General features: G+C 52.9%; 1 protein-coding gene across 15 annotated transcripts in view; it reads left to right on the top strand.

Moving 5' to 3' along the window:
• The first annotated feature begins 439 nt into the window (after positions 1 to 439).
• Positions 440 to 27,878, top strand: part of RAPGEF1 (Rap guanine nucleotide exchange factor 1) — a 134,268-nt gene continuing 106,829 nt past the window's right edge. For 3 of the 15 annotated variants that reach the window (XM_004757080.3, XM_004757074.3, XM_004757073.3), the window contains exon 1: positions 22,289 to 23,474. In XM_004757080.3, coding sequence (XP_004757137.1) covers positions 23,411 to 23,474 — 64 coding nt within the window. In that variant the 5' untranslated portion in view covers positions 22,289 to 23,410. Of the gene's footprint in view, positions 685 to 22,288; positions 23,475 to 27,878 lie in introns of those variants that run through there. The other 12 variants (XM_045082629.1, XM_045082628.1, XM_045082633.1 and 9 more) reach the window with 9 other exon arrangements.

Here is a 27,878-nt window from a genome sequence, read left to right as displayed (position 1 = left end):
AAGCCCTGACTTGGACACTCTGGGTCGGCAGGGGAAGCTGTGCCTTCCGTGAGATGATCATGTTCCACAGGCAGAGGCCGCTGAGACCTGGTCGGGGTCCATCTCCGGCCTCGGCGCAGGCAGCAAGGAGGGCAGGGTTGCTGGTGCGGGTCAGTTCCCTCGCCCGGGCGTGGAGACTCCGGGCCGACAGGGGGCGCTGCGTCCCAGACCCGGGGCAGGAGGGGCGGCGGGCTCCCGATCGGCTCCGGGCCGGCAGGGGGCGCTGGGCTCGCGGCGGCGTGGCGGGCGCCCGGCAGGTGGCGCTCTGGCCGCGGCCGAGGCGGCCGAAGCGGGCGGCGGCAGCGGCGGCAGCGGCAGCGGCGGCGGCGCTGCGGCCGGCTCGCGGGCCCCGGGGAAGCGGCGGCGGCGGCGGAGGAGGAGGAGGAGGCGGAGCGGCGGCGGCGGCGGGCGGCGGGCGGCGGGAGCAGCGGCCCCGGGCGGGCGGGAGCGCCGCTGGCCGAGCGCACAGGCCGCGGCCCGCGGAGCCCGCCATGCCGGCGCGGGTCTGAGGCGCGGCGAGCCAGGGCCGAGGCGAGCGGCGGCCGCGCCGGCCTGGGGCCCCGCAGCGGCCCGGCCCGGGCCCCATGAGCGGCGGCCTCGGCCTCCGGCGCAGCCCGGAAATGTCCGGCAAGCTCGAGAAAGCAGGTGAGCGCGGGCCGCGGGCGGGGCGGGCCTGGGGGCGCGCGGGCGGCGGGGACGAGCCGCCGCCCAGGCCTGGGGCCCCGCCGCGGCCGCCTCGCCTCGGCGCGCCGGCCTGCTCGCGCTCCCGGGCCGGCGGGGCGGCGGGGCGGCGGGGCGGCCGGGCGGCGGGGCGGCGGGGCGGCGGGCTCGGTCCCGCGGGGCGGCGGGCGGGAGTCCGGCCGCGCGGCTGCCGTGCCCGGTGGCCCGAGCTGAGCCCGACGAGGTGTCACTTCGGCCGCGCCCGTGTAGCCGGGAGGAGCCCCTGGGCTGGCGGCGGAGGGAAGCGGGCGGGATGTGCCTGGGCGCCTTCGGGGCTCGCTCGCCTTCCCCTGCGGCGTCGAGCCGGGCTCCGCAAGCCGGGCCCCGGGGAGCCTGCGGCTTTGGGGGCGAGGACAGCCTCGTCTCTTTGTGTGTTCCTAGAAATCTCGGAGAGCTGCCTTCCGATTACCAGCTCGGAAAGCCCGTGCTGGGAGTGGAGTCCCCAAAGGCTCCGCGAGGGCGGATGCCTCCCGCGGGGCCCGGGGCGTCTCTCGCCGGCGACACCCCGCAGGGTGCATCCCTGGGTCCCGGGAGGCGGGCGGGCGGGCGGGCCAGGGCTCCTGGGCCGGGGAGAGGGTGGGGGGACACCCGTTGCTTGTCATGGGCGCCGGCTTAGCTCGGCGCCCATGGGGGGCTGCAGGGGGTGGGGGCAGGTGGCATTGGTTTGGGAAGTTGCTCGCGCGCGTCCCAGGTGGAACCGGGATACTATTCTGAGATGGGCCCCGGGGCCGGACTCAGAAGGCGGTGGGGACTTGCCGGCTGTGGTCGGATTCAGCACAGGAAGGAAATTTCTGTTGCCTTTACTGAGGGTTTTCTGTATATCCGGCGCGGTGCTGAGCACCTTATGTGTGTCGCCTGGTAAATCCTTGGAGGTTCTGGGTAGGAGAGGGTTTGAGCCTGGTTTTACGTGCTCCGCGGCAGGGGCAGTGAGTTCCTGCAGGCTACCCAGCGAGAGGGCAGCAGGCCGGCAGCAGGCCGAGGGGCTGGAAGCCTGGCTCCCTTCCTCAGGGGCAGGGCCGAGGGCTTCAGGGCGGGTTCTTGGGTCTTTTTCTCAGCTTTTCGCTCAGGGCCATGCCCGGTGACCACGAGCTGCCTCTCTGCCCACGTGCCAACCCAGAAATATCTTGGGTTAATTTGGGCAGCATTTCTCGGAAACTCCGTGAATAGCATCTCTGAAGGGTACTGTTGGGCAAGTTGGATTATTTTACATATAACGTTAATGGGGTTTTCTTTGATTCTAAGGATACATTTCTTACCAAAAACGTGAACGTTGTGGCAAAGTCAAAAGCGAGCTGAAAAGCACCTGTCATCCCATGAGCCGTTTGGCGCAGCTCCGCGCGCTCGGATGAGACGAGTTTTCATTTGTGTTCCGCCTCACCTGGAGCAGGGAGGCCCGAGGCCAGTGCACTGCAGCAGAGGCTCTCCCGTGGCCTTCTTCAGGCACCTCCTTCTGCCGGGGCTGCAGCAGATGCAAACACCATAAGTGCCTGCTTCAGAGAGGCTTGTCTGAGGCCAGGAGGGCCGGACCTAGCCTAACATCCTACGCCCAGGCCAGCAGAAATGCCCTGTGACAGGGGGCTGGGCCTGGGCACAGGAAAGGGGGGCTTCACTGGCGGGGCAAGGGGGAGGCCCTTTGTGGTTAGGCTCCAAAGAGAGGGTAGGGGGTCCCCGGGTGGAGTGCGGAGAGGGTAGACTCAAAGGAGCTGACCAGGGGCTGTGGGAAACTCAGGAGGCCGACCCACTGGGTGAGAGGCAGCAGGGCAAGCAAGCTCTGAGGCTGGCAAGAAGTCGGTCCTTGTGGTATAAGGCCTTTGGCGGTGATCCACACACAGCGTGGTCAGGGGACAACGTTCCAGGACACTCCTGGAACAAAGGGTACCTCTTCCTGGTGTTTCTGCTGGTCCTTGTAGGTGGATTTCCCTTTGCACTTCAACGAGATTTCTGTTGAAGTTTTCTAGCGGACCTGCTCCTCTTAAGTCACCAGCAGAGTATCTCATTCAAAGGAAAGGTCCTTGGGCGAAGCGGGGACTCCTGTTAGCAAGTGAGCAGTCTCTGGTAAGCTACAGAGCCTGACGCCCAGGAAGCAGTCGTTGTCGGCCTCTGGGCGAGGTTTTCTTGAGTCTGTTCTGCTGCTCTTCAGTACGCGCGGTGCCTGGCTGCGGGAGGGGGCTTCCATGCCACCTTCTGCCGAGTTTCTTAGGAACACAGAAAGGCAACCTCAGTTCATGCTTCCCTGGTCATCTCTGCTCCAGGCCTCACCTGGGATCAAGGCAGTCTGGGTTCCAGATGGCAGCAGAGGGTCAGCTTGCTGGCTGGTTGGGACCTGTCCAGTGAGGCTTAGAGGAAGAGGAGGACCCAGGAAGAAGCCTGGCGTGGAGGTTGATAGTTCAGGGAGCTCCCTGGGGTGAGCTTGTGGGTGGGCCTGGCAAAGAGAAGAGGCTCTTCACTAGGAGCTAAGAGGGACCTGTTTTGAAAGACCACGCTGGCAGGAGATGTGTGTAGCTGCTCCAGAGGCTGCTTTAGAGGAGTCAGTGACTGGTTCTGGTCGCGCACACAGGTACATTTTGTCCGTGCTTCTAAGAGACACGTCGCCTATGCACTACTGATGTTCCCTAGTGTTTCTGGAGCCTAAATGCCTCTTTATTTATTTATTTGACAGAGATCACAAGTAGGCAGAGAGGCAGGCAGAGAGAGAGAGAGGAGGAAGCAGGCTCCCTGCTGAGCACAGTGCCCCGATGTGAGGCTCCATCCCAGGACCCCAGGATCATGACCTGAGCCTAGGGCAGAGGCCTTAACCCACTGAGCCACCCAGGCGCCCCTTAAATGCCTCTTTAAATGCTGGTGGGTTCAATCCGTAGATGTGTTGTATTCGATCCACACCTGTTGAACAAAGGAGACTTGGTGGTCAGTATTTAAAAATCAGGAAATCACCCCTATATCTCAGATTTTTGGTTCTCTTGAAAAGTTAAAACGCCCTTGTACCTCTGAGGCCTTGTTTCCTACAAGGCCCCGTGGGTGGGGAGGGGATAGGGTGCTCTTCCCACTTGGGCTGTTGACATTTGAGTCTACATCCCCTTCCTTGGAGAAGCCATTTGTGTCTGTTTGCTTTTCCTCTGGACTTTGAAGTCCTTGCCCCATTCCTTCACCGATTCATTCCTCAGTCCCTCCATTCAGCACTAACGGGCTCCATCAGGCTCCGCACCAGGCTCTGGGGATGTGGCATTGAATTCGGCAGACATCACAGTGTAGCCCGGGCACCGGCTCTGGCAGTGGGGAGTCCTGGGGAACTTAGGAACGGTCCCATAGGACTTACGGTGCCGGGAGGGGTCAGGGAGCCGGCTCTGTGAGGAACTGAGATTCAAGGTGAGCCTTGGAGGTGGAGTCGAGTTAGCAGGGCCAGGAGGGGTGGGGAAGAGAGCGGCTTCCGTTCTCCTCCCTGAGCTCTTCAGTCTCTTGCTGCTTCGCACATTCATCCCTTCATCAGATACTTCATCCAGCATCTCCTGAGGGCCTGGAGTACCCTTGGAGTACAACAGAGATAGCTGCCTCCTGGGCCTTACCTTCTTCTTACGGGGGCAGCCAAAACAGACATCCTGAAGATGGACATTGTGCAGGTGTTTTTGGTTTTTTGTTTTTCTTAGATTCTCTTTCCCTGGCCTGTGTTCCCAGTAGACCTGTCTGTCTAGGAGTTTTATCACTCCGCAAACCCCTGGCCCGTTCGGTCCCCGTGCCCCCGAGCTGTTCACTGGGGCTGATGCGGCAGGCTCACCCGTGCACTGCCGGAGGACAGAATAACTTTGGTGTCTCAGACTCAAGTGTATGTATGTGAAGAGGCTTTTATTAAAAAGAAAATTGCCTGCTGACTGCATTCACAGTAACTTTCAGTTGTGTATTTTGTCAGAACAGAGAAAAATGCAGGTACTGTCGCATGAGGCTATAGGCTTTTTCGGCCAAGGAAAGAGTCCTTGCAGATCAGTAGTCACTGTACTTTTTTTTTTTTTAAGAGTTTATTTATTTATTTGACAGAGAGAGATCACAGGTAGGCAGAGAGGCAGGCAGAGAGAGAGGAGGAAGCAGGCTCTGAGATCATGACCTGAGCCGAAGGCAGAGGCTTTAACCCACTGAGCCATCCAGGTGCCCCCAGTAGTCCCTGTATTTTGATCCATTTTAAACTTCTTTCAAATTTAACACTAACCCCCCCCCCCGCCCAATTAACAGTCTCTGTGGTCAAAATGAATCCAGTCAACAAATACAACGTTTTTATGGCCCCGATCGTCCTTCATTTACTCACACGGGCCACACTTACACGGAGTCCCTCCTTGTTGGCAAACACTGTGACGCCTCAGAGTGGCACAGAGTCCGCAGGAGGCTGGCCCTTCCAGGGTCACAGTCCAAAAGGAACATCAGAATGGGCTCACGCATTTCTGCGGCGTCCCATGGTTTTTGAGAACGCATCGAGAGCGCGCCTCAGTTCCCGCCTTCTTCAGGACCGTCCCGGGGTGGGGTCAGGGCCGGGCATATCCATTCTGCACCTGAGGGCAGCTGAGATCGGGGCGGCCTTGGCCACTTGCAGGGGGTGGCAGCTCCATTGTGGTGAAGTGGGGCGGGGCCTCCGGTCACCTTTCTGCCTTCACGGAGCACCACTTAGAGCCTCTGTGGTGCTGGACACACAGCAGCTTTCCATCTCGATTCTTTTTTTTTAAATATTTATTTATTTATTTATTGGGCAGAGAGATCACAAGTAGGCAGAGAGGCAGGCAGAGAGAGAGAGAGAGAAGCAGACTCCCTGCTGAGCAGAGAGCCCAACGCGGGACTCGATCCCAGGACCCCGAGATCATGACCTGAGCCGAAGGCAGCGGCTTAACCCACTGAGCCACCCAGGTGCCCCTCCATCTCGATTCTTGTTCATGTTTCTGCATTTCTTTTCTGATCTTACCAAAGTGGGGGCCCCTCGGTTAAATGAAGGCAGGCCCAGTGCAGTCTCCAGGGTGCACATCAGACCGACGGTACCGGCAGCATTGGCAGTCCTGTGAGGAGATGAGTAGCACGATGTGGCCGGCGCGGCACAGAATTAGCCACAGGAACCCCAAAGGTTTCCTGGTCTCCTGAGCAGCTGTTGGCAGCGGTGGTTTGAATGGGATTCCTTGCAGCCGACAGACCTGATAGGAGGCCTAGAAAGATGAGTCATGTGTGAGCTTGCAGAAGAATCCTTTCCCAAATTAGCCCGGCTTGGAGAATGTCTTGAGCATGGGGCCGGTCTTACCCCGGGCCAGCTGGATGTGTTCCCCGTTGCCATAATAAGATGACGCACTGTAAAGCGCAGCGGGCCCGGCAGCCCCGCCCGGGAAGCCTCCGGGCGCCGTGCTGCTGGGACAGGTGTTCCTCTGCTTTGTCACTCACCTTGCCCCAAAGCCTCTTTTATGGTTAAAAAACAAAACCTGCAGTTTGGGAATTATTAAGGGATCTGTCATCTTCGTTGCTGGCTCTTTGTTCCAGGCCGTTTGACTAAAAATCTGAGGCCCGTCATCGTGACCTTGGGGAACCCTTTTCCTTTTCTGGGTCTCATTTTCTCGGTCAGCGCTCGGAAGGGGTGGACTCGAGTTAGTGCTTCCTTGTTTTGCTTGAAAGCAGCAGGTCCTCTTCTGTACATAAGAGGGCCATTAGATAGTGGGTAATGGGGAGCCACTTTGAGGACAGTGAATCCTTCCTGCTCAGCCACGGCCTCCGAGGAGCCTCCTTGGTCCTCCGCCGAACAGTGTGAAAACCCGCCTCCTGCATGTGCGCGGCCTCCTCTACCGAAACCAGCTTCCTCTGGACGCCTGGTGCCGTCTCTTCCTCTGGCAGATCCTGAGTCCCATGGGAAGGCCCCAGATAAGCACTTGGGTAGAATGGTATTGTTCAGCTCATTCAGAAACCAGAGCTTCGCTTTCCTTCCTGAAAGTTAAAAATCAACAGAGAGCTTGACTTGACTATTAGCTTCTTGAGGGAATGTACCTGTCTGGTCCACCACGGGCTTGCATGGCTGTGCCTGGAATGTAGGAGGTGCTCAGTAACTACTTGCTAGAACGATGAATGAGTTGAGGTGATACTATCCTAGAATGAACTTAGGTCTCTGATTCCAAGTCTCAGAAGTAGTCTTTTTTTTTTTTTTTAAGAGAGGCAAGCAGAGAGAGAGAGAGAGAGAGAGAGGGAAGCAGGCTCCCTGCTGAGCAGAGAGCCCAACGCGGGGCTTGATCCCAGGACCCTGAGATCATGACCTGAGCCGAAGGCAGAGGCTTGAACCTACTGAGCCACCCAGGCGCCCCAAGATTTTATTTTTAGATCATCTCCACCCACTGTGGGGCTCGAACTCAACCCCGAGATCAGGAGTCACATGCTCCACCAGCTGAGCCAGCCTGGCATTTCAAAATTACTTTTAAGTGGAGCTTCTTCTGGGCTTTGAGTTTCCAGTTAGGATGTTTCTTGGGGGATTAGTAGGACCAGTAATCTGGCAGGGATCTGCTAATAGTTGGGGGTTTGTGTTAACCATGTACGTCGACGGCTGTTTAACTGTAGTTTCCTCAGAGCTGTCATGGTGGTGCTGAGATCAGAGTCCCAGAACATGGTTGAGAAAGCTCTGCGGTGTGTGGCGAGAGACTGAGCCACACTTGGCTGACTCCTAGACGCGGGTCTGCAGGACACACGGGGCCAAGGTGCTCTCTGGCAGCGTGCTCACCGACCCATCACGACTCCCCCTTCCGTTTACCGGCCCCTGGTTTATGCGGGTCCCGCTCAGCCTGCTGGCCATGGCCAGGCCCCGGTCAGAGGCTCTGTGCCTGCTTGTCTTTGTCACTTGGCCTCTGCATGTTATCTAGGACAGGCTGCCCGCACCGCCCGCACCACCCGCTCTGGTTCCGGAGCCCGCTCCCTGAGGGGGAGGGGAGGTGGGCTGGCCGCGTGTCCCGCTCCCGTCGCTTCTTTGGCATGGGGCTTTGGCAGAGTCTCTCGCGCCCTCTCCTCCTCTGTGGGCGAAGGCGTAGTGGAGAGACTTCCCTGCTGGACTGGAAGTCTGCTATCCGATGGCCACCGGTCCTCTTTCTCTGCATGGTTTTCTTCCAGGCTGTGGTTCAGAAGACAGTGATGGTTCTCTGAACCGGAGCCCTGGCTGGCGGTCCGGATGCATCTTCCTAAAATCCGGGGACTGCCTCTCAGCAGCTCAGACCCTCCGTTCTCAGCGGTTCCACGCGGGTGACCTTTCCCCTTGCTTTTCACTCGCTTGCTGGCCCCACAGTCCTTTTACTGCCAATTAAGTTTTGCGATCAGGAGACTGCCCCGCTTTTAAAGCACAGGAGACACGGAGGTGTCGAGTGCCGGGTGGCGGGCGCTGCCTCCCAAGCCGGGAGACGAGGGTGTGGCGTTCAGGCATTTGCTTTCTGGCTTTTCAAAAATGTGTGCCATCAGCGTGGGCTTGAGAAACGTGGCCGCGAGCCGCACGCCCCAGTGCTGAGGAAGGCAGCCCGCCCGCGGCCTCCCTGAGCCGGCGACGGACGCCGCCTGCCTCGCGGAGAAGGCCTGTGCAGATGTGCCACAGCAGAAGCCCACTGGACCGTGGGACAGGCTGGGTCCCAAGTGCCATGTAGTTGGCCCCAAACAGGCAAACAGAAACTCCAGAACTTGTTTGGTGGCAGTGGCTGTGCTCACTGCTGGCTCTGGATGCCCACGTGTGCCCTCTCCTTCACGCGGCTGCCTGTGCGTGGAGAGGGGGTTGTACGTGCGTCGTGGACGGGCTGCCCTCAGCTCCTCCTCTTGGTGATGAACGCGGGTGACAGCAGCAGCTCACTTTCCCTGCGCACTTACCGCGATGCTGGTCCCAGGCTCTGTGCTGCGTGTGTTACACACTCGGTCGCATTTATCCGCAAGGAGGAGCTTCTCATTCTGCAGAGGACACTGAGACACACAGAGCTTTCCTTTTGTGTGTGGGGTCCAGAGGAGGAGAATAGCTGAGATTTGCCCCACGTCCCATGCAGAGTGGGGGCCGCGGCAGGACCTCAGCCCACAGGACTGCTTCCCATTTATCTGTGTTTTCATTGGCTGTGGGGACACGATTCTCCTGACTGCTGTGACTTGGGTAGAAAAGAGCCTCCCAAAAGAAAAGAAAAGAAAAGAGCCTCCACATTTCCAGGGACTCCTGTGCTGCTGAGCCAGTCGCTGCGCCAGAAGGGCCACTAGATAAGGCTGGTGGGGTTGCTGGAAGAGACTGCAGTCCCGGCTTCCGTGCTCCAGCTCCCGAGGGGGCCGGGTAGCCCGGCTTCATGCCGGGTGACCTGGGGCAGCTGGTTTACTCTTCCCGAGCCTCTGGCGCCCCTGATGTAACCGGATTGGGCAGGCGAACCCAGCTGAGAGCAGTTTCCAGTGCTGATGCCATGTGGGCCCCGTCTGCACTGTAAAGGGGGGAGTTGGACATATTGGGTTGTTTTGTCGGTTTTTAGCGATACAGATACTGCGAGGCACTTAACTGTCATCACAATAAAAATTTCATAACCCTTTATAGCTTTCAGAACACTTCTGAAGACGTGAGCATTTTTTGTTTGTTTGCTTTTGTTTTGGGTTTTGTTGTTTATTTGGTTGCGATAGCGTTCTGGGGTCCCTCGTGCTCGTGGACGACAGCCCACAGCTGCCGGATCCGTGTGTGCGGGGCACTGGGCAAAGAGCTCTCCCTTCAGAGAGCGCGTGGATTTGTTATTCTGTTCTTACAAAGAGCAGAATGGCAGGTATCGTGTCCATTTGCCAGTTGAAGAAAGGGAGACGGCAGGGCAAGAAGTGACTGGCTGAGGTCACGTGCTGAGTGACAGGCTGAGCGGGTTGGGGACTCCGGGTTTCTCGCACTGCTTGTCTTCCCCTCCTCCTCTGCGTGTGCTCCGTGGACCTTTAGTGCGGGTCCTCTCCAGGGCCACCAGGAGGCTGGCGTGGGGCCACCCTCTGGAACTTTTGTTTGGCGTCCCCTGGGTCTTTCCAGCCTCTCTGAGAACCGTGCAGGTGTGTCAGCATCTGTCTGCAGGGTTTTGAAGCAGCTTCTGGTTTCTCAGAGGTGACTTAAAAAGTGAATTTGCAGAAAAGATTGTACGGGAATCTGCTTTGGATGTGTGCAGTGGGGACAGCCCCTTACCTAGAATAGCTCCAACCCACCGTCCACCCGTCTCGGCGTCAATGGCTCAGTGCTCACTGGGTGCCAAGTCGTCCGCCGGGGCAGTGCGGGGTATTGAGAAGATCAGAGACATCTGTTGCCCGTTAGGGGTTTGACAGTCTGACTGCCACCTGTGCTGTGTGCAGGAGACTTTTGATTTAGGCTTTCGTACTTGTGGGAAGCATTGTGGGCCTGGGCCAGAGGTTGGAAGACCTGCCTCGTGGACCCTGGCTCTGCATGCCAGCCCCGATCGGTGCACCTCTGAGCTCTCAGGCTCCCCACCTGCAGAGAGAGAGAGGCTGGACTCAGTATGGAAGGGTGGGGGGAGCCTGGGCCTCCCGGTCCCACACCTGCGGGTTGGCATCTAGCTCTCCCGTAGGGCGGTGGTGGGATCTTAGACAGTCACTTTGCCTGTGTAAGTCTCCGTTCCGTCATCTGTGAAATGAAGACAGACATCAACATGCCTGCCTTACGGTCTTGAGGGAGCATTAGATGAGATGATGGACGTAAAGCATATTAACGGAATCTTGACACGTAAGTGCTAGAGAACATTATTAGCTTTTGTTCTGCCCTAATAGCTCCTTGTGCTTTAAAATGACAGTTTCTTTGAAAAAGGTCATATGTAAGTGACATTCAGACCTCCACGTTCACAGAAGAAGGGGAGGTCTTTGGCTGTTGAGGTATTTCCTCCTAGGGTTTCTCTCTCTCTCTCTCTTTTTTTACATTTGGGGAAGCTGAATTCCAGGGAATAGGTTTTCATAACTAAGAAATAAACCTCCAAAAAGGTCATTCAAGGAGGAGTAGACGGGGTTTCATTTCAGCCGCACGTGGCCCCAGCACATGTGGGTAGATTGAGGAAGATCTGATAATGTTCCTACCTCTGTCTAGAAGGAACAGGCCAGCGTCAGGGGTGGGAGCTTTTCTCGGGGTCAGAGCCCCGCTAATGACCTGCAGGTGTAGCTTTGCTTCATCCCAAGAGACCCCACCTCAGTTTCTCCTTGCAGAGGTGACGCTCAAGGGTCATTAAACCGTCTTCGTTCAGCTTTGAAGGTGAAATGGTCACAGTATGGTGCTCTTGTCTTGAGCCGGTTAAAATGCCGCACGCCATTCAAGGCCCCCTTGTACAAGTCGCTTGCAAATTGTGCCGAATGCCGCAAGCAGGTGATTTCATACCCTTTATTTTTCCTCCTTGATAAATTTTCGCAATGAGGATGAATTGAGAAATCCTCGTGTATTGTTCTGAGTCCTCCCTCCCCCGTGTTCCCCTGGGCGCCTGTGACAGGTGAGAGGGAATGTGGGTCGTCTCTGTGCAGGTTTGTCAGCACAGCTCGCTCCCAGCACGGGGCTGTTTACAAAGAGCCCAGAGACCAGTCAACCCTTTTCACTTTCTTTAATCACTGGGTCCTGGAGCTACAGGACCTCTCACTTAATTAGCGTAACCACACTAATCTGTGCTCCTGCCCCAGCTTGTCAGGAGTGCCTTACAAATATTAATTCTCTGAGCTCATCAGAAAACCGAAGGCGCAGATCAAAAGCATCGTTTCCTGCATGATCTCTCCTTGTTTTTTCTATTCATCGGGAGCTGTCTCTATTAATTACCTTAAATGTGCAAGGTTGTAAAATGCAGTTTTTAGATTTGACCAAGATAGTAATTGGGCTGGGGACCTGAAGCACATTCAGCCCTGTGTCGCCGGGAAGCCCCAAGTTCCCTGGCTCCAGCTTGGCAGGTGAAATGCACCTTCCAGTGAGGAAATTGTGCGACCGAAACGCCGAAACCTCTGTGGGGAGCACATCACTAGGAACGCCTGGAGCTGTGGCGTCTTTGGGCGATGGAGAGAGAACTGGCCCGAGTTCTCTCTGCCACGCGCCTGCTGTGCCCTGTGGAGCATCCCTTCCTGGAACTTGGAAATGGAGTGGTGATTCCCCAATTTTTTAAGATCATTGAGTCCTGCTAAGGATCTGGCAGAAGGTGTGTAGGCCCGGTCCCAGGGGCAAAAGGGTTGCCCCAGGTTCTACCATGGTTCTACCCGCGCTAACTTGCTGCCACTGTAGGAGAAATCATAGCCAGCAGCTGCTCCCCGCCTTGAAGAGCTCACGTGGGGTTTCATGTGTCCAAAGTAATCAGGGCTTAGTTCTTCTGGGGCGGTCAGACCTGGGTTCAGGTGACCATTAATAATGACACAGTCCCAGGGGTTTGTGAGGGTTCCGTGAGATGGTGCCTGTAAGCTGCTTTAGCATAACATCTGTGTGGGTAGGACAAACCCTTTTGCCCTCTGCGCGACAACTTCTTAATTTACATGCAGTTAAACGGGCCTTCTTTTAAAGGGGGTACAGTTTGCCGAGATCCCTCCCCGTCTGTGTAACCACCGCCACGATCAAGGTTGAGACCCGTTCCATCTTGCTGTCCCTCCGTGGTCAGACCCTTCTCCCCCACCCCTGACTGCCAGCAACCATCAGTCTGTTTTACATCTGTATGGTTTTGTTGTTGTTGTTTAAGATTTTATTATTTATTGGACACAGAGAGCACAAACAGGGGGAGCAGTAAGCAGAGGGAGAGGAAGGAGCAGGCTTCCTGACGAGCAAGGCACCTAACGTGGGGCTCAGTCCCAGGACCCCACGATCATGACCCTAGCTGAAAGCAGCCTCCCAACTGACAGAGCCACCCAGGTGCCCCTGCCAGTCCTTTAGTTTTGCCTTTTCCAGAATGTTACATTGTATGTAACTTTGGAGATCAGCTTCTTTTACTCAGTGTAGTGCCTTTGAGATTCATGAAGTTGTTTTCCTCAGTTTATTCCTTTTTATGGCTGAGTAGTATTCCATTGAATGCACATAGTCAGTGTTTATCTACTTAAAATTTGACCTTGATTAACTAGCTCTGTTTTTTGAAAATAGATAAAGATGACATTTGACCCACAAAAATCAAGCAACCCAATTAAAAAACGTGAGTAGATCTCTCCAAAGAAGACACACGAATGGCCAGTGCCAGTAAGCACTTGAAAAGGTGCTCAACATCATCAGTCATGAGGGACCTGTAGATCAAAACCACAGATACCATCTCACACCCACTTTCAAAAGAAAAAAAAAGCAAACAGGAAATAACAAGTGTTGGTGAGGATGTGTAGAAACGAGCCGTTGGGGTGGGCCACCATCCTTCCACATGCACAGCTCCAGAGGCGGACCTCTGACCCTGACTCCGGGACTCCCTGAGACCCCTCCTACCTCGGGTCCAAGGTGCCCTGGCACTCCAGTTTCGTCCTCCATGGGGCATTGTGGCCGCAGAGATAACAGAGACCACACGGAGAGGGGGGGCTCCGAGATGGCGTGGAGGAGAGGTAGGGACCGAGTTACTGACTAGAGCCTCATGAACCCATCCCAGCTCAGGGACAGTCATTGAGGAAAGAAGTTGTCTGGCTCATTCCATCCGAGTGGTTCTTCCTTACCCGAATAGAGTTTATATTGGACATCTCTGTGCGCAACTCCAGATCCTGTCAGGCTTACCTGTCGTCTAATCCGGACATTGCTCCCCAGATCAGTTCTGTCGGGGGGCCAGCCAGCTGCGCACGGTGTTCCCCCGGCCCCTCTCCCGGGCTTCTCTCTACTGCTGCAGCCTGCGAGACCGTAGAAATCTGCCCAGCCTGCACGACCTGGAAGTGCCAGGGACTTAAAACTCTTTGAGGCAAACTTCGACCAGCGGAGATGAGCACCAGTGGACAGCTGCCTTCTCTTCCGTCCTCTCCGATCAGAAGTCCAAAGACAGAGTGCCTGCAACTTCTCAGAAGGTCTGTGGGGTTAAGGAACAGATTTTTTTAAGTGGAGCCCAATGGGATGGAGGGACTTGAACTCACAACCCTGAGATCAAGACCTGAGCCAAGATCCAGAGTTGGATACTTAACCGACTGAGCCACCCACGCGCCCCAGGAGCAGATCTTTGATCATGCCTCCTTATGCTTCCCTGCGCCTCTTTCCTGCCCTGAGATCACGCTCTTCCACGCTTCAGTAGTGTGTGCGTGTTAAAGAAAGAAAGATATTGGAACCATTGTACACTATTGGTGGGAGTGTAAAATGGTACAGTTGCTATGGAAAACAGTATGGCAATTCCTCAAGAAATTAAAAATAGAATTACCATGTGATCCAACAGTTCTACTTCTGAGTATGTAGCCAAAAGAAATAAAAGGATCTCAGAAAGACATCCGTACACCCAGCTTCACAGCATCCAAAGGTGGAAGCAATGCAGGTGTCCCCTGACGGATAAATAGATACAGTGTGGTGTGTGCACCAGGCAGTATCATCCAGCCTTAGAAAGGAAGGAAAGTCTGACACGTTTCGTCACAAATGAATCTTGAGGACATTATAGCCAGATGAAATATGCCAGTCACAAAAGGACAAATTCTGTAGGATTCCACTAGTACAAGATACCTAAGAGTAATCAAAATCATAGAAACAGGAAGGAAGTGGAATGGTGGTTGCAGGGGCTGGGGGAAGGGAGAATGGGGAATTACTGGTTAACAGTGTTTAAGTTCAGTTTTGTAAGACAAAAAGAATGATGTGGCTGGATGGTGGTGAGAGTATGCAGGAGTGTGATTATACTTATTATCATTGAACCGTGCACTTAAAAATGGTTAAGAAGGGGGAGTGCCTGGGTGGCTCAGTCATTAAGCATCTGCCTTCAGCTCAGGTCCTGATCCCAGGGTAGGGTCCTGATTGGGATCGTGTCCCAAGTCCCGCATCGGGCTCCCTGCTTGGCAGGAAGCCTGCTTGTCCTCTTCCTCTGCCTGCTGCTCCCCCTGCTGTGCGCTTACACACACACACACACACACTCTCTCTCTCTCTCTCTCTCTGTCTCCATTAAATAAATAAATTAAATCTTTTTTTTTTTAAGATTTTATTTATTTGACAGACAGAGACCACAAGTAGGTAGAACAGGCAGAGAGAGAGGAGGACACAGGCTCCCTGCTGAGCAGAGAGCCCAATGTGGGGCTCCGTCCCAGGATCTCGGGATCATGACCTGAGCTGAAGGCAAAGGCTTTAACCCACTGAGCCACCCAGGTGCCCCAATAAATTAAATTTAAAAAAAAATGGTTAAGATGGTAAATTTCATGTTGTGTGTAATTTTGCCACAATTTATAAAAAATGGCCATGGTTAACATATTTCTCAGTATTTATTTACATAATCATTTAATCTTAAATGTCTTTTTAAATTAAGACGTTAAAACCACTGTGGTGTATGACAGCTGTATTACGGGGGCACAGTGCTCATGGTAAAAATGACTTCTTGTTTCATAATCGCATCTGCGCTGGGAGAAACTAGAAATAGTCTGTAAACTGGTGGGACACCATACTTCGGGCTGCCCTGAGCGCAGCGACTCCTGCAACTGGGCATGTCCCTTGAGGACACCTGTGTGATTATGAGATGTTGGTTCCTATGGGGCAGGCGGCTTTTAAGCCGGGCTGGGTCCTGTACCCACCGAATGTGGGTCTCGTTGCCTTGTACCTGCATCTCTCAGCTGTGCTGGGCTCCTTCAAGGACCCCACAGACAGTACTGTCCAGTGCTGTCTGGGCAACCTCTTGTTCCCTCCCTGTGTCTGTCTGAGTAGACCGCTGCCAAGAGTGGCTGGCGGAAGCCCAGGGAGCCTGAACATCCGCTGGGACCCTGGAGCCTGGTGGGTGCTATAGACCAGCACATGGCGAGTGCTTAGCGCGTGTCAGCCCTTAACGAAGACTCTCACTGCCCATGGCTTCCATCCCCGCCTGCCTGGTTACCACTGTCGCCACGTACTCTGGGCTGACGACACAGATGGCGTCTACTCCAGCACCGTTTGGCAGGTTCCAGGCTCTTGTCCCCTTTCATGAGAGGGTAGCACTGACTTGACGGGGAGGGGAGGGTAATCTATGGAGAAGCAAGGTCAGGGCTTTCTTCAAGAATTTTCAGGCCAGGCAGACTCCATTTGGGAGCTGCCCCTTGAGTTGCTGCGACAGGGTCTCTGGTCCCGTGAGTATCAGTAACGTGTCTCTTTGAATCTGGGTTGATGGGCCGTTACTGTGTTGTTTGGATCCTGTGGCACCAACACCTGTAAGATACATTATTCATTTAATAACACTTCTGAGGGAAACGAAAACTCCCATCAGCAAGGTAGATTATGAAAGAGCACACCCTGGTTTTGGAAGTTAATTTGTGAAGAGATACACATCTGAGATTCAGGGAAATACAATGGGAAGCATTAATTCATTCTTTCAGCTGGTTTCTTGAGCACGTACTGTCTGCCGCCCGTGGTGGTCGATGCTGGGGAATGGTGACAGTAAGCCAGGGCTCCTGCTCTCATGGAGCTCCCTGCAACTGGTCCAGCCTCCGCCCTGCAGTCAGCACTTAGCCTTTGCTCGAAGAGGCAGACTCTGCAGCTAATAAATGTAGCTCTATTCTCGGCTCACGGTTAGCTGTCTGGACACCGGAGGAAAATTACTTTAAGGATCGCTGTGCTCATGTGGACTGTGACAGATGGGGTGACGATCACGCATTCCGGCTTACACCTGCTGTCCTGGCACAGTTATTAATAGCACCCTCCCTGTCACTCCCCAAAGTGTCCTGGTTTGGATGGGAAAACACTGGGGGAGGCCTCATTTACAACTGCTGAGCTCCACATTTGTGTCGGAGAGGGTCTTGGTTTGCAGTGAGAGAGCTATTTCAAAACTAGGGTCTGTTCCAACACAAGATCAAGCTCAGAGAAGCCACAGGAGGGTCAGCTGAATTTGGTTTGGGTCCCATTCTCCCTGTGGCATCTGCCACTTCATATGTTCCAGTCACTCAACTCATGGAAGCATCAAAATCTGGGACAATTTGGTTTAAAAAACAATAAACATGTACATACAACAATCAGAATGTGTTTTCCTTATGAAAATTAGGTTAACCAGATCTTAAATTCATATTCTTTGGAATGGCTAGAAGGGATATCAGTGTTTGTATCAGGCCTTACAGGGAAAGTTGAAAAATAATTATGTAGCAACACTAGTCGAGGTTGAGTTGGAAATTTTGTTTTCTGTGTTGTTATAGAAAGGAGTATAGGGATTGAGTTTTTACAAGAAGTTTCATTTTTATTCCAGTAATAGATTTGACATTTAAAGAAAATAGTTGGAAAGACCGGAAGCTTTGCATTCATGGTAAATTGGTAACCCGCAGCCTGTGTGTTAGTAGGCACTGATCACAGAATCCTCTGGGGCCAGGTGGTCCCTGCCTGAGGACCTAGGAGTCCCCAAAATGCTGCCCACCTTTCGTAGTGGGTCTGAGAGTTTAGCACCTGAAAGTGCTGGGCTCTGGCCCCCAGAGTCTGATTCGCTAGGTCTGGAGTTGGGCTGAGAGTTGGTATTCTAACCCGTTCCGCGGTGATAATGCTCTCGCCGGAAGGGTGGGCGAGCAGGGAACGGCCTCTGGGATCACTGCTTACAGCCACGTATGGAGAAGACAGAAGGGGTCTCAGGAATTTGGTCTAAAATGTCCTCAAAATAGGAGGGGCGTGAGGAGGTCAGAGAGAACCTCTGGGCATTGATTCCAGAAGCTGCATGATGCATGATGCATTTAGCCATCTATTTTTTTTTTAAAGATTTTATTTATTTATTTGACAGACAGAGATCACAGAGCAGCAGGCAGAGAGAGGAAGAAGCAGGCTCCCTGCTGAGCAGAGAGCCTGATGCGGAGCTCTATCCCAGGATCCTGGGATCATGACCTGAGCCGAAGGCAGAAGCTTTAACCCACTGAGCCACCCAGGCGCCCCGAGTTTAACCATCCTGATGGCTCTGCTGGGAGGCAGTAGTGGCCTCCTGATACAGACGAGCAGCTGAGGCCCAGAAAGGTCTGTGGGGCTTGCCTGGCTGGCATGTGGGAGAGCTAGGCTGAAGCCGCTGCTCAGTAACAAAACCCTTACAAAACAAGGAAGTGTCAAAGGCATCAGAGAGTGAAGACGGTTCGAGTGAACAGCAAGAGAAGGACCAGGATGACACCAGCTTCTACTTGGCAGTCCATGCTTTTGTCCTCTGTATTAGGAGCTAATTCGCTCTGACAAGATGGTGAGAAGATTGGCAGTGATGAAGAAACTCTTCGATGAATCTCACGCTAAGTGGATATTGTGCCTCGGAATATTCGCTAATTAATTAGGTTGACGTATTAGTCATCATTAGCAAGATGCTTTAAAACTACACATCTGGAACTTGAAGACCGAATCTAAAAATTTAAATGATGTTTGGAGTCCCCCAGCATTCAGTGTAGGACTGGAGCCCAGGGCGGTAGGTGTCTCCAAGCTGCTCCTGACGGCCTCACCGTACATGCGCGTCCTAGTAACGTGAAGACACGCCCATCTCAGCCCTCCTTTCCCGGCGCCTCTCTTCCAAAATCAGTGTGGAATGTTCTAGGGCTGAGTCCTCTGATTTCTTTCTCAGCAGTCTTAGGCCCAGGTCTTTAAATGCCATCTGAATGCTGGTCGTTTCCCATAATGCCTGTTTCCGGCCCCGGACTCTCCCCCGAGCTGCAGACTGCCCACTTACCGTCCTCGCAGGGGTCTCGCAAGCTCCGAGCTCCCGCTTCTCCGCTTCACCCCCTGCCTCACTGGCTCCTCCTGGGGTGCCCGGGACAGTAAATAAGGCCCTTTTTGACCCAGTTGTTCAGGCTCAGCCATCTTGGAGTCGTCCCTGACTCCACCCCCAGCCCGCACCAGGGCACCTGGAAGTCCCCTCGGCTGCCTTTCGATGTGCCTGCCTCCTCCCTGCGGCTCCCTCCGGGCCACCACTGTCTCCCCTGGACCGCTGAGGCCCCTCCTCCCTGGCTTCTTGGTTCCCGCTCCTGCCTCACAGCTGTCCAGTCCTTATTCAGCTGCCGGGGCATTCGTTAGATCAAATCAAGCATGTTCGCAGTTGTTGAATGACTGCCTCTCGCGTGGGGAGGTCAGCCGTGGTCCTTACCAGGGCCGGTGGCACCCTGTCCTCTGGCCCCTGAGCAGGCTTTGAGCTTTCCTTCAAGTGATCCTGGAATATACCAAGTATGCTTCTGCCTCGGGGCCTTTGCACTAGCGGTTCACGGCCCCGGGTAGTGCGGCATGCCTCCTGAGAACCCTTGGTCGGCAGCCGTGTCCAAATGTGGCGTCTGTCATTCGCGGGCTGTGGGCCTTGGAGAGCGGCTCACCCCTCCTCCTAACATCCGTTTTCTCATCGGAGAAGTGGAGCCAGTGTTTGGGTCATGGTGCGTTCCCGACGGGAAGCACTTAGACCCTAAGTGCCGAGGAACCCAGGGCTTTTCTTGTGTGTGTCTGTGCCCCGACTCCTTCTGGCTCTTGTTTGCCTGTCACTCACAGGGGCCTGTCCTACCCCGGGGGGCCGAGGTCGCTCTCCTGTCACTGTCTCCTTAGCCCATCCTTTTCTTTCCTTTCTTCTAATGTGTCGCATGTGTTTGCTGCCTTTTGGTGATCTTTTCCCTCATTGGGAGGTGAGCTCCTGTTTCTCCAGGGCCCAGAGGGCGCCTGGCGTATAGCTGAAGCTCACTGGTGTTTGTTGAATGAGTGGTTAAAGGCACATGTTGGGTGTGGGCTCAGCTGCTTACTGGAGAGGGGTGTGCTTCTGGAAGAGCTCAGAAAGCCTGGCCAGGGCTGACTGTCCTGTGCCCACCCAGCTCAGGGTAGAGGCTGGAGAGAGTCAGCTGCTTAGTCAGGGGGTGACTCTGTCTCTGGAAGTCAGGAGCTGTTGAGGGCCGGAGGGAGGGCCGGGAGCCTTTTCGGGGTGAGGGCTTTGCCTCTTCTGCCACTGTCGTGGTCCAAGCAAAGCAGAGTCTGTGGGAGCCCGGTGTAGTTGCCCATCGAGGGTCTGTTGCTTAGCTGGAGAGGAAGGAGGTGAGGGACCGTGCCGGCAAGCAGGAGTGGGTTTGGGTGTGGAATTGAGTCCTTGGCCCAAGTGAAAGCCCCAGAGTGAGGAATGTCAGAGGTGGGAAAGGTCATTTGGGGGCCAGACTCCACAAGGCCTCGAATGCCAGTCCACGCACTTGAGAATTCTGGGACGCATCAAAAGTTTCAGAAGTGTTCTCCATACGTAGTTAGACTTTTCCCAAGTATTCCGTTTATCATGAAATAAGTGGCAGAGAGGAAAATTACTATTGTTGACTTAAAAAAATAGTTTGTCTCAATTCCCAGCAGAATTATAGAATTAGGGGTGTGGGCTTTTTGCCTTTCATGTCCTGTGGGCTAGATTTTATCCCCGGCCCAGTCCTGACTTTGAAGAACAACAAAAGAACAGCTTCTTGAGAAGGCCGGGTGCTGGTTGAGCAGTCAGGGGTCTGCGTGATGGCCCTTCTTGTGGTTACCCAGCGGGCCCCGCTGAGCTCCTCAGAACCCACGCGGCTGTCTCATGAGGATGCCTTGGAACCAGAGGTTCTGACCCCTTGTATTTTGCAGGTTAGGTTAGCCCTGAAGAAAGGTGGAGCAGCCGACTTGACAGTTCGTTTCTGTGGAATGTCTCTGCCAGGCCTGCTGGGGCAGAAACCAAGCAGCCTTGTTTGGGATACAGTATCAGTATTCAGTGAGGGTTGATACTTTGTCGTTGTTGGCACACCGCTGCCAGAAATAAGACCGTGGCTCGATGTGGAAAAGCACCAGACTGGGAGAGTGATTTGGTTCTTTGCCCGTCTTTGGAAACCTTGGGGAAGTGTCTCCCTGTGTGGATCTCAGTTTCCTCATTTTGGAATGTGAGGGTTGGACTGACTTTGTGCTTCTTAACCTTCGGAAGTCTTTTTGTTTTTGAGAGACAGAACAAGAGCACGATGAGGGTTGGGGCGGGAGGAAGAAAGATCCAAGTGGACTCCCTGCTGAGCATCACGACCTGAGCCCAAACCAAGAGTCTCACGCTTAACTGACTCTACCACCCAGACGCCCCTTAACCTTTGGGACTCGTTGAGGCTTTGATGAAATCTGTGGACTGAACACTCATGGTTTTGATGAAATCTGTGGACTGAACCAAACTGAACACTCATGGTTTTGCCAACACTTTTAGGAACACCCTGAAGCTCATGAGATGACCTATAAGACCCTGCCCCAGCTGACCCCCACTTCTACCTCCCCACATTGGTCTACTTCCATGTACAGTAGGGCCTTTGCAGATGCCGCTGTACCCAAAACACTCTTCACGCCTTTGCTTGGGCATGTCCTGCTGATCCTCTGAGTCTCCCCCTTCCCTGACCTCCCAGATTAGATTGGGTTACCCGGCTAGACGTGTGTCCCTTACCCTGAACTTCTCAGCCCTGATCACAGTGGTAACTAAGTGGGCCCTAGCATGTATATCTGGCTCTCCCTAAGTTTGGTGTTGGTAATTACTGGGTGAATCCCCGAGGTCTCTCTGGCCGTGACATTCTGTGACTGATCTGTGACTATGTGAGTGTGTCAGAAGAAAATACCAATCTGTGCTTCCCATGACACACGGCACAAGATGTGCCTGTGCCGTGGATGGTTTCCTCTGGGGCTGGGTGGGGAAGGCACTTCAAAGCGGAGCCGAGAGGGCTCAGAAGCCTGGCTCCCAGACTTTGTGCCTTACTGCTCTGGTGGGCCTGACCTTAGGCTGGTCATTCCCCTTTGTTTATGTCCTAGACTGAGCTGGAACTCCCACTTGGAACCTTCCCACAGTGCTCGGCGCTTCCGCATATTGTTGTATTTTTCTCCAGAGAGGAAGTGACCAACACAGACTTTCCTCCTCACAGACAAAGTCCATGCACAAAGCCTTGCATCAGCTGGTGGGCACCTGCCTCTGCCTCCTTGCCGCTTGGGGGAGGTGACTGTGCACAGTACAGCCGTACCTTGCTTTTCCCATGATTTCCCTCAAGAAGTGATCAGTGCCCTGCGGACTCTCCGACTTGGGTCCCTTCTGAACCAGTATGTCGTGTTCGGAGGGGAGTCTCATTCAGAACTTTGGTTGTCACAGTATTACCTCCCTGGTTTAGGCCACTTTCTGCAGTCGAAATGTGATTCTGCTGGTACAGATGTTGTAAATGAAACTTTATTTGCCCTAAAGGAATGAGTTGTTTGCTAGAATATTGCAGCAGATCTTACCCTGATAAGGGAAAAAAAAAATCCCTTGTGAGGGTGAGTAGTTTTTCTTCAACATATCTAGGGCTGGATGTTTACAGATAATAAAATAATAAAACCAGCAAGAGTAACTATTCTTTAAGAATGTCTGCTGTGTGCCGGGCACTTCTTCAATACCCTGTTTAACCTTTAACCTGCCCTCTGAAGCCGGCAGCGTAATTGTACACGTTACATAAGTGAATAAAATGAAGTCCAGAGAGGTTAAGTTCTTGTCCCAAAGTTGCCCAGCTGGGAAGTGCCTGCCGAGATTCAGATCAGGCCAGCTTCCCTCAGGGCCAGCACCTTTCCCCTGCTCTCCCACCTTCTCCTGTCACGAGGAAATGGGTGGTGGCTTTCCCAGCCAGGGATGAACGTGGAGCTAGAGCCAGCTGTCTCACCGGCTCGGTGGCCTTGATTCCCTCCCGCCCCATGGGTGGAATAGGGGAGGAGTCTGGGGGGCCTTGTCCTTCTGTGAGTGATCTGGGCTTGTGGTAGTGATACTTCCAAGGAGGAACTGGTAACATGTGGCCAAGTAGGGTCTGCAGCACCCTTGAAGCACTCGTGCGAGTCATGACGTGTCAAATTGGCTGTGCTGTGAGCATCCTACTTCGGGTGGCGTTTCATTGTCGATTCATGTCATCCGGTAGAGTCCCAGGTTGCCTCCCTAATATGTGGACTGGAGATGGTCCCCCACCATATTCCTAACTGTGCTTTCATGAGAAAGTGCAACTCAAATTAGAAACAGTTGATTGACCATTGAACCTTACAAATGACTAGAAATTTACTTGAGAGAACACCGTTGAGGTAAGGACCGTGATTTAGCTGCTTCTCAAGGAGTCATGGCCTCCCAAAATGATTCAAATGTAAACTTTCTGGAGGTAGGTAAAGATAAGTGAACTAGCCTGTTCTTAAGAACTCCTCACTAAATCTTGGGAAATGTTTCTCATGGCACACCCCGAACTGGTCCGTTTCTAGCTTTCAGCTCTCTGACCACCTGATTCCCCACTCCTCCCCCAAGGAAAGGCAGCACTGAAAGTGTTTGGAAATGCAGTTCATTCTTAGGCGGCCGCTGTGCGGATGAGTAACAGTGTCAGAGGAAGGCCGAGGAAGAGCTTCCTAATATAGACGGACGGACGGATGGACGGGGACGGAGACCCACCCGTAGGGCGATAACAAGCCTTTTCTTCTGGCTTCCTCTCAGGAGTGAAGGGAGTTTGGAAGGCAGGAGGCAAGGGCCTCTGTGAGCAGAATTCAGGTTTTTCTTGGAGGGGGTTTGCCAGGGCTTGCTGCTGCTTGCTGATTGGGATGTGGGAGAGAGGAAGCCCCTTCCAGCCGGTGCCTCAGTCCTTACTCTGTTCAGCGAAGACACCTAGGCTCAGAAGGGGCCTTTGAGCTCCTGACTTTAGAATGGGCAATGCTGCTGAGAAACAGAAGCCCCGGAAACGAAGCCGTCTGTGCCCCTGGAAGCAAGGTAAGCAGGCCCTGGGCTTCATCTCCAGAAAGAAGGGGGCAGCATTGGGATATTTTGGCTCAGAATCAAAGCTGGAACTGCTTGGGAAACACCTTTCATGCCAGAAAGCTCTGCAGGTCAGCATAGTTTAAAGAAAATGAACAGACAGCTCTCCCAAGGAATAAAATGATTCATACCTCAATGTGATAGCACAGCTTGGCTGAGAATGAAGTGTGGCTGGAGGCTTGTGTTCAGTGCAGCATGTATCTATTGGTTGAAAATTTTAAACTTTAAAAATATCCCAGGGGCTCCTGGGTGGCTCAGTGGGTTAAGCATCTGCCTTTGGCTCAGGTCATGGTCTCAGGGTCCTGGGATTGAGCCCTGTATCAGGCTCTCTGCTTAGCGGGGAGCCTCCTTCCCCGCCCCCCGCCTGCCTCTCTGCCTACTTGTGATCTCTCTCACTGTCAAATAAATAAATAAAATCTTTAAAAAAAAGAGAGAGAGAGAGAGGAAGAAAAATATTCCAAATAAAAATTTTGATATCCAGGAGTTTGAATTTTTTTTAACAGTTCGGTGAGAGGATGTTATTAATAGCTTTTAAATATATAGTGTCTTTCTTCCAAAGAATTCAGAGTCTTTTCTGTAAGAAGTCTCATGGTTACCCATCCTGGATGCCCCTGCTGCTGGCCAGCCTCCACCGACACCCGCTCTGTGTCTCAAGAGGGCTGTTAGTGTCAGTTCTGGGGAGGAGGACGCCAGTGGGACCCTGGGCACTGCCACGGTGCCCTTGAAACTGGGGGCCCATCTAACCGTGTCCCAGGGCAGTTTTGTCTTCCCACGCACCTGGCTGCCTTTTTCATGGTCATTAACCCCTCAGACCAGCTGTTGGCCTTGCAGACTTCAGGTCTTGGCTCTTTTACCTCCTGTTGCCACATTTAAAAGTAGAGCTGGCTCTCGACTGGCAGCCAGACAGTTTGATTGCAACTGTATATATGAGTGTGTGTTTACGTGGAAAATACAACCTGGAAGAGAACATAAGGAAATGTTAACTGTCGTTGTCTTTGGCGGTCCAGTTACGGGTAATTTATTTTTCTTTTTGAAAGGGAAAAGTAGGTAGGCTGCTAATTCCATGCCAGGTTCCTGTGCCTGTGACTTTCCATCATTCGTTCTATGTGTCCCGTGTTACTGTGAAACCGGCACTCCCTAGCAGTCTTTGATTGGGTCCTGGTTTGGACGAAACAGTGATAAAGACATTTGGGGACCGTTTAGGAAATTTGATGTGAACTGGGTAGTAGGTGATAATCTGGGGACTGTTGCTAATTTTATTATGTGCGATAATGGTGATGAGTCATGCAGAAGAATGTCCTTCTTTGGATAGTCATGCTGAAGTGTCTAGGGGTGAAGGGTTATATTGTCTGTAATTTTACTCCAAAATGGTTCAGGTGAATGAGTGCATACCTACACACAGAGAAGCAAAATAGGATAAGTTTAATAAGTAATAGATATATGAGGTTTGTTATACTTTCTTCAATGTATTTTTACTAAAGGGGGAACCATTAGAAAAAATGGTTGCTGGCTGCATCATTCTACCATCTCCTTCAGAAGAATGGATCTTAGTAGACATGGTTATTTACGGAGGTGGGTCAGGATCCAGCACTCTAATTCAGTGCCACATGGCTGGTATCTCTTGCCACCAATAAGCAAATCGTCGTAAAAATCTGGCAACTCAGAAGCACCACTTACTATAACAGGCATTTAATGTATTTATTTTCAGGTAGTCTCTGGTTTTCCTTAGAAAAATGTATAAGAGTTAAAACTTCTTGAAATTTCCATTGGAAGCAGCCGAGTTTACAAACAAAACTAGAGCCGGGGTCTGTGTTTTATTTTGCAGTTTGTGCATGTATGTTCACTAGTTCCAGCGAGAGGAGCTGTGGGAGCATGGTGAGTGGTGGTAGGGTCCGCAGTGAGTTGGGGTAAAAGAAGGAGCAGCTCCCTGCCCTGATTTCTATGTCCACATGGATCCCTTTGACCAGGAGTGCGTCTTGGCCGGTGTCGTGTCAGGGTTGGTTGGTTGGTTTGTGCAGGGTTAGACCCGGGGACAGTTTGTCTCCCTGATCCAGGGTCCCGTGGAGCCCTGCCGGGGACCCACAGTCGCAAGGCTGTGAGGCAGTCCTCCGTATTATCTGTTTGTCTCTGTCTTTAAGGGTTGTTGATGTTTTGGAAATAGGATTTTAGAGTGGTATTTAGGAATCAGATTTAGTGCATCCCAGACTCCACAGTGACCTGATCTGTGCACACGCCAGCATGACTGAAATCTCAGTGTGTGACTGATGACTCCAGGCTCCAGGGCAGAACAACATGGTGTCAGTGGCTGCTTTGGGGGCAAGTGAACGGGAAACATATCTTTGCGTTTGATGCAAAGAGCTTAGGCCGCCCCTGACTTCTCTCTCCAGTCTGTTGCCCTGTAGTGGCAGGGGCTTCTGAGAATATAGACTTTAATCAGAGCCAGATATTTGTAATGAGGAAGGTCAAGCCCAGAATACATTCCGAAAGCAAGAAATCGTTATTTCCCCTTTAGGTCATTTACATTTCTGTTTCTAGGTTGTGTGCTTGGGAAGTTGAAAAATTTAAGTGACAGAATACTAGTTCGAGAAACATAAATCTTACCACCTCTGCTAGCTGTCTCCCTCAAGAGCATTTTATACCTGGTAGAGAAATGTCTCTGTAATGACTTTATTAATTTTATGTTTTTAAAGATTTTATTTATTTATTTGACAGAGTGACAACGAGAGAGTGAACACAAGCAGGGGGCGGGACAGAGGGAGAAGCAGGCTTCCTGCTGAGCAGGGATCCTGAAGTGGGGCTCGGCTCCACGGGATCTTGACCTGAGCTGAAGGCAGATGCTTAACATCTGAGCCACCCAGGCGCCCCTGTAATGACTTTAAACAGTGTGCAGTGTAGTGTGCTCCCTTTGAGGGGACTGGCATTGTGCTCTCTCTTACTCTTACTTTTCTCATTGTTCTTGGAACCCAGAACATAAGGAGAAAACAGTGCTGCTCTTTTTGGTTTTACAATACCAGGTGCTTGCAGTGGTTGATAAAGGTGTGAGTCATCTGTAATACCATAGGGCGCTCTAGCAGGCCCCCATACCAAAAAAAAAAAAAAAAGAAGAAGAAGAAGAAGAAAGAAAAGGATGGAAGGTAGTCGAAGGCAGGGGCTTCCAGCGTGATCCTGGAACTTCCAGCCAGAGTTCTGCCCCACGCTTGCTGTCCAACCTTGAACATTTTGGATTTTGTAATCCCATTCCCAAACTGTGCCCACCTCCCACGGCTTCTCCAAATGACTGTGTTTTTCTGTGATTTTCTTATAGCCCTCACCACAGGCATTTTTTGTTGATCTGTTTATATGCTTATAGTTCTGTCTTTCACCCCAGCACAGGGCCTGTTGCTTGTTACCTGGGGCCTTCTGTGAGTGCGCTCGGTGACAGATGTGCTACCACGGGTATAAATGAGGTACGAACGGCAGAGCCTGGTTCTGGTGCATCTCAGGTGCTCACTAAATGCTAGCTACCAACGCTGGCTGGTGTGTGGTGGTTACGTGGACCTGGGAATGTCCTTTCTTCATCCTTCTCTGCTCCAGGGGGAGACATTGGTGTTGAAAATAGGTACATCTTCCTCTGTTCCGCAGCAGTTCTGAATTTACAAAGAGTAAATCTATTGATGATTATTCACGTTTGAAAGATTCACATTTGAAAGGAAAAGATTGCTTCACAAAAGCACTTAAATCATAGCGAACATTTAGATGCTGATTCATTGGCCCAGACACCTGGTGAAACCTTCCATTTAGAGCGAACTTGAACTCTGAAGACACCTACAATCCTGTCCCCTCAGAGCTCCTTCGTTTGTTCTTTTAGAGAATTCATTTGAAGGGTTGCTTACAATGGCTATTTTGGCTCTTGGGAGTATAACACAGGCAGAAGTTTCCTGGGGAATTAAAAATTGCAGGAGTAATTGCAAATCGAATTATCTCCTCCAGAAATCCCAGCAGCTTGGGGCCACAGCAGCCTGGTAAATGGAGATGTTGATGATTTCCATGTTTGTACACAGTTGGGCTTGAGCGCATGAAATTAACACCCTCCTGGAAGAGCTGATGGGGGCTGCCTGGGGAGAAGGAGATTGGCTCGCTGGGGTGGGGAGGGGAGGAGGGAGTCTGGGGTTCACATGAATTCCTCCCATTCCCTGGTCCCCCTCTGCTGAAGGGGCAAAGACAGCGTTGTTTGGATTCCAGTCGGTGGTGGTGTTGAGACTTGCCACTGCAGAGTCAGGTGGTGAACAAGCACCCAGGGCTGCCGTATGCCTGTGTGCCAGGCAGTTAACACTGATGTCTTTTCTGGCCAAAGCTCAACCTGGCCCACCTCCCACCATC

Source organism: Mustela putorius, unplaced genomic scaffold, assembly GCF_011764305.1.
Source record: "Mustela putorius furo isolate JIRA1106 unplaced genomic scaffold, ASM1176430v1.1 tig00000596_pilon_pilon_pilon, whole genome shotgun sequence".
Taxonomy (NCBI): Eukaryota; Metazoa; Chordata; class Mammalia; order Carnivora; family Mustelidae; genus Mustela; species Mustela putorius.
The sequence above is the reverse complement of the archived record's forward strand: the minus strand, read 5'-3'. Positions and strand labels throughout refer to the sequence as shown.